This window comes from Austrofundulus limnaeus, unplaced genomic scaffold (genome assembly GCF_001266775.1).
Source record: "Austrofundulus limnaeus strain Quisiro unplaced genomic scaffold, Austrofundulus_limnaeus-1.0 Scaffold1190, whole genome shotgun sequence".
NCBI classification, from domain to species: Eukaryota; Metazoa; Chordata; class Actinopteri; order Cyprinodontiformes; family Rivulidae; genus Austrofundulus; species Austrofundulus limnaeus.
The window spans coordinates 49558-60952 of record NW_013953592.1 but is presented as its reverse complement, the minus strand read 5'-3'; the positions used below and the strand labels follow the sequence as shown (position 1 = coordinate 60952).

The following is an 11395-nucleotide window of genomic DNA, read 5'->3' as shown; positions in this document are numbered from 1 at the left end:
TGCATGAATGAGTCAGAGCAATGGGCATGTTTTTTATGAGAGTATAACATTATAGCATGATATAAAACTCAAAGTTGATTTTACATGATATTGCCCCTTTGTTGCCCCTTTTGGAGACCTGCCTCCAGATTAATTTCTGATTTAAAAATCCTTCATCTTAAAATGATAATGTTTTACTCTGCCCTCCCCAGTTTTGTCTAGATATTATTTACTTGTTTTATTTTTCGGATTGCACAGTCTTGATACTTTGATGGTTGTACAGCTTTYATACTTTTTTGTTCCAAAATTTTGTATATCTTGTTCTGATTGTATTTGATTGTACAGCACCTAGTGAATCTATTTCTTTGAAAGGTGCTATATAAATAAAACTTTATTTTACTTACTTTACTTAATAAAAACAGATGCAATAAGAAAAAGTGTGACCTGAAAACCCAACAGGAGTTATAAAACATTTCTTAAAAGTATTAAGTTGATGCTTAAAAAAATAAAAAACAATCCAATCAAGTCAATGACAAAACATTGTCTCTACAGTGAGTCCATGTCCACTGCCTCTGCTGTTCATTAAGGCTCCTCCACACATCTCACAGATCATAGGTTTGTAAGAGATGAAGCAGGCGAGTTCCTGAGAGTGCATGAGGCTCTGAATGGTTCCTGTCATTRCTACTGTCTACTKTGCAGTTCCAGTCCCCACCCAGCACCAAATGCTCCTCAGCATTACAATCTTTAAGAACGTCAAAAAGTTTGTCCCAAAAAAAAAAAAGGTTCTCTCTCTTCCAATATCTGGAGCAAATATATTAATAAAAAGTAATGTTACCTCTTCACAGATCACTTTAACTTTTAATAAACAACCTTTAATTATTTCTTCACATTTGACAGACTGAGGAGAGAAGCAATTTGAAAAAAAGTATTCCAACCCCAAAACTGGTGTTGTTCCCATGACTAAAATAAAGTCACCATCCCACTCCTTTTTCCACTCAGCTTCATTATCTATGGAGCTGKGTGTCTCTTCTTGTAGAAAGACAATATCTAAATTTTTCATATGACACAATCTGAACAAAGCTGCTCTCTTGTTCATGCTTCTGGCACCATTTAAATTTAAGTTTCCAAGCTTTAAGTCGCACATGTTGTGGAGTAGAAAATAGACATAGCCTGTCCACAGCAAGAATAAGACAGAGTTACTCGTTATCAGTTTTTCTTCTTGCTTCATTAGCAATTTCTTTAAGCGATAAATCTCTGGATCTGTAAAGGCCTTTTGGCTGCCATCCTCAGAGGGTTTTTGAAAGTACTTAGTCGTTAATCTGGGAAAAAGTCCTCAATTTTAATGTTTTGACGCCCTTTGGTGTCTTTCAGAAACTTTTTTAAACTACTGAGTGGGATCACAGGTTTCCTGGGAGGACAGGATTGAGAAGAGGCGATGGATTCTAGATCAGAATCACTCTCAGCGTCACTGCTGGAGACTGCAGGGGAAGACTTATCTAACACCACTGACTTCATCAGCAGCTTTGCATTTTTTTTTTGTTTGTTTTGGTACGAACTTCATCAGTGATCACATTGCTGTCCTCATCCAGACAGGATTCAGTCTCYCTTTTGTCACCTTGGGCCTTTACATTATGGCTGGGCCCTGCAGCGCTTTCACACTGCTCAGACACTGTGTTCATGAGCTCAGACTGTTGGTTCTCATTAGGATGGAMCCTCAGAAACCACCTTTTCAGGTTCTACTGACTCTGGAGCAGGAGGCTCAGTGGAACCAGTATCCTTTTGTCCTCTTTTCAGGAGCTCTGTCATCAGCTGTGGTGTTCAGTGTTTTTCTATTTTCTCCATTAGTCTCACCAGCTGATTTTTCAGGACARGCTCTGACAAGGTGTCCCTCCATACCACACCCAAAACATTTCATCTTTTCAGATGAAGCATAAACAGTATAATCAAAACGTCTGCCTTAAAACGAAAGGCCATATTAAATTTCTCACTATYATCTTTGAGAACCATGTGAACCTGCCTTCTGAAAGACACCACGTTTTAAATGTGGTGATTTACAGCCCAGTGGAGTCATTTTGATTCCAGACATAAGCTGTCCATGTCTCTCCAGTTCCTTTGTTAACACCTCAATGGACACAAAAGGYGGAACTTGTGATAAGATAACACATTCTCACTCCCGATTTGTCAACATATTGACGCTTTTCCAAAGTTCCCTCTGCGTCTTATTTTGACGCATCGGGTGACCCCCTTGCATCAGTCCTTGTCGCACACGGCTTTTCCGTGTTGCGCCAATAGTGGTCTTTGGGTCAGGGGTCTGAGGTTAACATGAGGGATCAGGATAAATGGTTAAGTTTAGGAACTGGGGTCAGGGATAGGATGTCTTCAGCAAATATTAGGTAATTTTAGGCTTTGGAACAGTAGTTTTTGTGCATTTTCTACAATTTCAGAAATTATTACAACAGATTCCGCCCCATACCGTCAAAAAATGACGCAAGGGGAGTAGCCGACGCGTCAAAATTGGACGCAGAGGGAACTTTGGAAAAGCACCAATATGTGATGACTCGGGAGTGAGAATGGGTTGGATAAGATGAATTTTTTTGGCTGGGTTAACCAAGGGCACAACCTTAATAAAGGTGTCCTGGACCACCACACCACTCTCAACAACAGATTTCACTTTTTCCACACTATCAAGAAAAATGGCAACTCCACTATTCATTCTGGAGGCAGATTTAACGCTGTCATAACCGACCAGCGCTCCCACGGCCAACGCACACTCCTCCACAGAGCAATTCAGGTTCAGACACAGTTTGAGCCTGTGATTGAGTGTCAGCTTCTTCATGACACCTGCTCTGTGATCCATGACTCCGGGATGGTTATGTAGGAGTCAATCTAACAACTTGACTGATGAGAACTTTCCTTTGACATACTTGGATGGGAGATCAACTAGGAATACCAGGTGCTTTCTGGGCTATCCTGTAATTATTTTTTATTCTGTATTTTATTTTACACTTGTTATTGTTTGAAGTGGTGATCTTTGGAAAGTTTATGAGCAGTTAACCTCTTACCTGCTTCAGATAGCTCTCATAATGATCTCAGTTTGGAGAAATTGAGTTTAGCTTATAAAAACCCATGTACAACAGGTAAGATATTAACTGTTCACAACTTAGACCCCCCATTGCAAACTGGATAAAATGGCCATTTAAACATGTATTCCCACACCAGATGATTTTAAAAGAAATTAAAGAAACATTTCTGTTTTGCTTTGAGTCATTGTTGATGTTCATGTTTCAGAAACACAAATCAAACAATGTGACCCCGGCGCGGCGCTGCGGCCGCCTGATGGAGAGCTGCTCTTCACACGTGCCGTGCTGCGACCCCTGCGCCTCCTGTCGCTGTCGGCTCTTCAACACCATCTGTCACTGCTGGAGAATGAACCCTCTGTGTCTGAAGAGGACCTAGGAGCGCACACAGACATGTGTAACACATACAAACCATGTGCACAAAGTGGTACACAACATCACACACAGGCCCAGAGCCTGGAGTCATTTTCTGTTTTTCAGCACAAATGTGACCATTCCTCAAATATCACACAAAACCCAACCAGAGAAGCCTTTTAACAATCATTATTCACTGAGGTTGTTCCAAAAGTATGACAATCATTGTAATCAATAGTACAACAATTCAGAGACAAGCAATCTACAGAAAACTGTCAAGACTCATGATTATAACTACTTTGGGACATGAGGTGGTTTAGATCAATAAAGCACATAATAGAAAAGGGTGCAGCATGGTGACTCAGTTGGTAGAGCTGATGCCTCTCAAGAATTGAAACTCAGCCCAAGGCCCTTTCTGGGTAGAGTTTGCATGTTCTCTCCATGCATGCGTGGGTTCTCTCCGGACACTCCAGCTTCCACCCACAGACCAAAAAACATGACTGTTAGGTTCATTGGTAACTCTAAATTGTCTCTCTGTGTGAGTGAGAGAGYGAATRGTTGTCTCTATGTGTTCCTGTGACGGACTGGAGACCTGTCCAAGGTGTACCTCACACTGTGACTGCTGGACAAGTGTCCCTAAAAGGAAGAAGCAGATACAAAATTGATGGATGCACTGTAAAAAATGAAATGTTGGATTTACTTAACCATGTTATGACCTGGTTCCACTTATCTGAGTTGAGTAAATTCAAAGCAATATACCAGTTTTTTAACCAAAGAACATGAGCATGTTGCTTTGAATTTACTCAACTCAGTTAAGTGGAACCAGGTAACATAACATGGTTAAGTAAATCCAACATTTCATTTTTAGAGTGTGRATGATGTGGAAAAGCCTGAAGGAAAACCCATCTATATAACAAAGTTTCTCTGCAGAGAAAATAGCTTAGCTGAGCTTAAGTTTATCTAAAATGTACTTTAACCCCACACRTATTTATATTGAAGCATCCTCCTTCCCTTGAGGAATTAAAAAGTGCATAAATKTTTTTCTTATTTAAATATTTGCAGTAAGTAGCTGCAGAAACCTTTGGTTTTACATGTTTTCTCTACATGTGTGGTTGTCTTTGGTTGCTCTAATTTCTCATTTCCTCCCACAGTTCAGAAACATGGGGTTTATTAACTAGAAAAATGTTTTAAATTGACCTTAAAATGTGTGAACATGTCTGTTTGTCTTACATGTCCTTGTGACCTACCTGCTTACTGCTGGGTCAGGGTTCGGCCCTCACATGACCATGAACTAAACAAAGTATGTTTAGAAAATGTGTGTGGATCCAAGGGTGGAAATTCCATCTCATTATTTACAGATCAGAAAACTGGGAGTTGTTTTAAGACCATTATTTTGTGGAGGTTGTTTAAAATCCAGTCAAATGAATCTGTTGTGAAAATAAATGAAAACTAAATATTCTTTACTGTGTTCACCAGGTAGACGATCACAGAACATCTTCATCCTCCGTCATCATTTTTGAGTTCTTGAGACATTTGTTTAGGATCTGGTTCACGGGGACTTATGTCGAGCTTATTCCTTTCTTAAAATTTTTTTAAATACATGAAACCATGAACTATAAGAACATGTCCCTGTACATTTGACACACATAATTAAAAAAAATTACAAATTAATCATGTTTACTGATGTTGACTTTAAAACGTATAAACAAAAACTCTGCTGCCCATTAAAGATTTTAAATGTTTTTAGTCTGCAGGGCAAATAATGGTTTGAAAATTTCAAATATAGGTGTAATTTTCCTCAGTCTAAAGATTATTTAGAATCATAAATTTCATTTGACTTGGATTAATGGTGTTTGAATAATTGTCACTGATCACTAAAGCAGCTTTTTAATAAATCCAATATTTTAACAAATCAAACAAAAAGCAATACACTCCATATGAAGTAAATACTTGGAGAAGAGAAGAGGACCAAGTGTAGAGCCCTGAGGCGCACCACATGTAAAAGTCTCCTCTCAGTTGAATAAGATCTAAATCACTTTAGAGCAGAACCCTGAAGGTCCACCCAGGTTTCTGGGTGAGATATGATTGCTCCATGGAGTAGCTGTTAGGTCCATTATCATCAAAACAACTCCGTGACCAGAGTCTGTGGCTAAAAGAACATCGTTAACAACCCTCAACAGTGGCAACTCAGTAATGTGGCAGGTCTCAAAGATGAACAGTGATGGGTGGTACTGTATAAGAAAAACAAAACAATAACAACTAGACATGGGTTTTTACGATGTAAAAACAAGTGTGCATTGCCATGTAGCATGCCATTGCCTGCCGCAATGGACTTGCAGAATGAACTTGTGACCAAGTTCAAATGTGGTTTCTACACCAGCCTGTGCTGATCAAGTCAGCAGGTGTTTGTAATGAGGATAATTGTGTGACAATATGAAGTTTGTAGAGATTTTCTGTTAAAGTTGCTGTTGCTGGGTTTCAAACCCTGATCTCCCACATGAAAGCCCATGGCACTAACCACTAGACCACTGGAGCTGTGGTAGAGAACCCTGCCAGGGGTTGGTTTGCATGTGTGCAGAAAGAGGCCACATTGCCAATGTAATCGTTGTCACTAATTTGAAATATATAACAACAATAAAGCAATATTAGGACAATATTATAGTAAAACATGAAAATACAATCATATTAGTATTGTAAACACTGAACTACTGAGTAGAAATATTAAACTATGGTGCAGTACCAAGTTGAGTACAGCATGGGGCAGTATTAGACCAATACAAGGTCCCATTGACTGCCATTAAAATTTATTAAACATTTATCTTTCATAAACTATAAGTTTTACAGGCACCAAAAGGCACAGCCGTCATTTGGCACAGGAGCTTTACAGATATAAACTACAATGGCAGCTCTAGGTCAAAGCATGGAGGAGGAGAAACATGCCAAATTTCAGATGACTTGGATGGGAAATGAATCACAATAGTGTGCATTGCATTGGCAATGCACACTGATAATCCAAGACAGCACATTACTGCGTTGAAAAATAAGCTTTGTTTGTTCCTTTAGTTAAAAGTTTTCTTTTCTATATTAAATGTAAGCTATCTTAGCACATAAAACACCAACACCAGTTCCTGTCATGACTCAAATGTTTACTGTAAAGCTGTAAAAGAATATAAATGCTATATTTCACTTACAATRCATCAATTCTCCATAATACCACTAAAAACTGTAACAAATCAGTAAAGAGTGTCCCTCTGTGATATCCAGTTTAGTTACTGTTGTTTATTCACTGTGGAGCAGCTCTTTGGTCTGAGCCAGTTCAACACTTAGGTTGTGACAGAAACATCCTTTTACTGTCAAGTTTTAGTTTCCAGATTTCCTTTACTACAGGAAATCACTCAAAATGTGTTTGGTTCTTTTTGTGTTTCCCAGTCTTGTTGCTGTTTAATGTTTTCAAACATGTACACCACTACAGACTGATGTGGAAAACTATTTTATGTGCATAATTATTATGATAATTTCTTGTATTTAATTATTAGTTCAAATGTGAATTCATGAGTTCTACCTTTTATTTGTCATCTAATAAATATGCTGTAAGCCTCTGATTTCAGTGCATTTATTTCCAGTAGATATATCCTGAAATACTTTAAAATCTTGGTATTTTTACTAATGAGAAGAATCAATCKTAGGTTTTGTATAAATATTATTTGATTTGATTGAAAGACCCCTTTAACACTGGATGACATCTTTAAAAGTCATTCAGAACATGGATGATCACTATAGGGTTTTGAATGAAAAAGTTCAGCCAAAGATCAATGTTTTGTGTAAAAGTTAATAATTATCTTACGTGTTGTAAATCCTGAACAGTTTGGAGAAATAAGGTTTAATTCTCACAGGTCTGAGCACAATCAAGACCAACACTCACAAAAAAAGTAGTGGATTTTGTTTAAAAAATATGTTTTCCAAACGCATTTACTTTACACAAATGTGTCAGACTGATACCAAGTACACACACAAAAAAGTGTTGATTTTGTCAACAGGTTCTACTCAACTGAATTGAGTAAAAAATTGGAGAAAATTTGCTTTAGATTTTTTTGAGTGTAAGTACAGGACTAGTATTGCCGATTCGATGCAGATACTTGTCATTTTCATTGATTAATTATGGGATTTTGCTTTTAGTTAATCGATTATGCTGTCAGCTGTGACTGCTGGATATGGGCACCATTGACGCCGTGACCCTGAAAGGAAGGACGTGTAATGGCTGGATAGTCGATTATGATAAAATGCAGAACAGAGATTTTTAAATGTTTTGTATTAAACGCTTACAACAATATAAACAATGTAATTATTGCCTTCTACAACATGTGTTTAAGAAAAAAAATCTCTGGTGCATCAGAGACCACCGCACATATGCATAACACCAATGCACCAGAACTCAGAACTCACCAGAACAGATTTATTGTTTTGGGTGGGGGTCCAGAGTGGTGGTGGTGGGGTGCTCATTGGTGGGTCTGATGGATAGCCCTTCATCAGAGTTTAAAAAAAATCTGAAGCTCCTAATAGTTTTTGAATTATAAGCATTTTTGTATGTCCAGACACACCCTTTTCAGGTGGAGCCCCCTCCTCAATTATGGGGTCTATCATAAAAGCGTTGGCTGGCGCAGTGTAGGTCAGACACATCTGCTTTTCTGCCAAATTTCCTGTTCATCGGTGCAGCCAGTTGACCAAAAATCAGTGGCAAAAAAAATTATCAAACAGTACGAAAACAAAACAATTCCCGCTTCAACAACACAACAAAAAAATAACTTCCCCAGCACACAACATGATGTAGAGGACTAATGACTAACTCCAAATAATTTGGACTCTGCACTACTGACTTTATTTTTCCCTTTACTTGCTAACAATTATGTCAGTAGTGCAAATAAAGTTTAAATAAAAAACGTTTCCATCACACACACACAGTATCCATCCGATCCGATACTCATCTTGGTATCAATAGTATTGATACTGGTATCGATATACCCACTCCCACTATGGTAGCTTTATCTCCAAAGCTGCATCCTGACTCCAAAGTGAGTCGAGCCAGGGTGTGACSCTGGGGGCAGAGCAACTGTTGGTGTGTGGAGAACACAGAAAAGTATTTTGAGAATCCAGAAAATAGTCAGAAAAAGTRTCAAATAGGTTTTGTCCATCTCCAATTTACATTTGACTTATTTTAACATCAGTTAATGTACACTGCCCCTTTGTAAAGAAATCTAMTGAAAACTAAGATTGTCCTGTAGCACCTTCATGACTGCCTTCACTCCAAAAGGTTTTCCAAACTTGCCACAATCCAGCACATTATAGGTTGTGTAATTAGAACAGAGCCACCATCATGTATGTAGAGGTGAAAACTCTCTGGATGTCAGATTAAAGTGCCTCTTCCAAAATAATCTTAAAGCAGGGTACACACCGGACACYGTACACGCAGGAGCAACCAGTTTACATGCAAAGTCTATAAAAATAATATTGAACTTTTGCTGCTCCAATCACGTGACGGTTTTCTGAATGTTGCCCACTAACCTGAAACAGAGGGGCAGGAGCTCTTTAGCTGAAACCGACCGTCTGCAGTTGGTGTTCTGGCTGGAGATATCAGCACGGATGTGGGTCTCGTTAAACTGACTGCGGTGTTTAACTGAGCTCAGGACAAAAATAGTTTTCAGCTCGCAGCTCCTGGAGTGGTGAAACTCACCGAACAGACTGCCTCTAAATCATCTGGTGAATTAATTATCTGCTGTACGCAACATTAGCTTGATCTCAAAAAAGCAAAGCCATTTTCTTTATTTCATCTTTATTTCATCCACCATTAAAGACAGATTGAAAAAAAAAAACAAGTCTCTCCTCCCTCTTCAGATGCGTGTCTAATCTGAGTCCTGGTCTGAACGTAGTCCGTCCAACTTGAGGCGCTTTAAATCTTTGAAACTTACAGTCATTCAGCAATCTAGAGGTTGATGTTGCTTAGTAACTGTCCAGTTCATGATTCAGTAAGGAAATGTTCTGTGTCTTGTTAYGAAAGACAAACTGCTGATGTGATAAACTATTTGACTTTTAAAAAGGAGCACAAAACAAAAGACCAGGGATTAAAATTGACTTAAATCTGACTTCAGGGAATAAAATAATAAATACCCTTTTCCCCAATCTGTTGTCTGACTTCAAATACATCCAGACATTTCTTGTTAAACGATCAGTGAAGATGAGGGTTTTTTTGGAAACAGTTTTTCTTTTCCTGCCACACACCAAGACTCCATGGTTCACTGTTCATCAGACAGGACTGTTTTTCGCTTAAAGAACCAGAATAATCCAGAAAATATGAGTAATTACTTCAAACAGTCATGATGAATTTACCTAAGGCATTTTTAGGAAAACTGCAGAACCCTTCTGTGTTGAAAGAGGAAGAGATGAATGTTAGTCACAGAGAAATAAATGCAGAAGTTACAATAAAAACCTGTTTAAAGATCTGAGTGCAGTCAGTAAGTCATCTGGCATCATGGCCGTGTGTAATGAGCTCAGTTTTAACGTGGATCATGGCTACCTGGAGGGTCTGGTTCGAGGAATGAAAGCTGGGATTCTGACTGAGGCAGACTATCAGAACCTGACCCAGTGTGAGTCACTGGAAGGTAAGAACTGAGAGTGCAGTGCAGAGCTGACAGAGATCATTTTATTTACACATTTTCTTCACCTGGAGCTCATTTATCAAGAATGTCTGAAATAACTTTCCCAGAATTTCTCTCTGTGGGTGAGAACAAAAATAAATGCAGCTCAATAAAAGCCTCTCTGAATATGATGCTATGGTTGTTTTAGTTTGAGTTTGTCTAATAGAGACAGTCACAGCTGATTACAGCCTTCTAATTTAGCTCAACATGACAACAGGGGGCTTGATTTGAGTGGTTTTGTTCACCCACCACACACAATGACACTGCTATGACTTAAACTAGATACATATTTAGATAAACTAGAAAGATTGTGATATTTTTCAGCACCATCACTGAGACCGTCAACACCGTCAGTTAGAAATCCTGACAGTGTTGACATCTTATGGAGTTGACAGAATGCCATACTACTTCCAKTTAAATGATGTTATTCTCAAGGAGGTCATTTTGTGGATCATCAGTGTCTTTCCATCATTTAGCTCACTTTCTGAGTGTAAAATCCTAGTTAACTATTTTGACAAACAATAAATATTAAAGTGGACATATGATGATTTTAAATCCTTCTTTTTCACATTTTAATCCTTCAGTTGGGGTCTATATAAGTGGAACTACACTGTGGTCTGATTTCCTCCTTATTGTAACTCCACAAGCCCCTCTTTCACCCKTTTTCTAAGGTGGTCTCAAATCAACTCATTTTGAGGCTGTCTCTTTAAATTCAGGGGCTTCACCCCCCCAATTTAAAATCTTTGCAACTAAATGATAAAGTTTAACTTTAAGTGTTTTAGAATGGAACACGGCCTTTGCTGTTGATGTGAGTCTTTTGTTATGACCTTGTCATCCTGAGACAAAGGCAACCGCAGTGTTAGCAGTGTTAGCAAAGTTAGCAGCGTTGCTTTTGTTGCAGGATGATGACTGTACCACAACAGCCAAGCACCAACCGGAAAGGCTGCATTCCATTCCATACTTAAATGTAAACTTTAACATCTAGCCACAACATTTAAGATTTAACTTTTACAGACCCCCGTGACCCAAAATGGTGGGTAAAATACATCAGATGGAAAAAGACATTTAGATTTAGAATTTAATATTTAGACATATTTTTTTTACATTTAAATTAAACCTTTAGTAAAAAGATTAAAGGATTTTACACTCAGAAAGTGAGAATAATAATGAAAATATGTCAGTGACATTTTTTAAGCCTTTTGTTTTAGTCTTGGCTCCCCCTTTTCAGGGATGTATGGTGAACATAACCACTGCTGAGCCAACCCATTCTCACTCCCGAGTCGTCACATATTGACG

The 11395-nt window shown here is 38.3% G+C and overlaps 2 protein-coding genes across 3 annotated transcripts in view; both read left to right on the top strand.

Moving 5' to 3' along the window:
- Positions 1–3894, top strand: part of asip2b (agouti signaling protein, nonagouti homolog (mouse) 2b) — a 12351-nt gene extending 8457 nt beyond the window's left edge. The window contains exon 2 of one of the 2 annotated variants that reach the window (XR_001312355.1): positions 1351–1861. Coding sequence is in view for 1 of the 2 variants with exons in the window: in XM_014031146.1 (XP_013886600.1) it covers positions 3268–3435 (168 nt within the window). In the remaining variant the exon portion in view is untranslated. Of the gene's footprint in view, positions 1–1350; positions 1862–3267 lie in introns of those variants that run through there. The other variant, XM_014031146.1, reaches the window with a different exon arrangement.
- A 6039-nt stretch (positions 3895–9933) lies between these two features.
- Positions 9934–11395, top strand: part of LOC106534494 (V-type proton ATPase subunit d 1) — a 15978-nt gene continuing 14516 nt past the window's right edge. The window contains exon 1 of the mRNA XM_014031148.1: positions 9934–10063. Within this exon, the coding sequence (XP_013886602.1) occupies positions 9934–10063 (130 nt within the window). The remainder of the gene's footprint in view (positions 10064–11395) is intronic.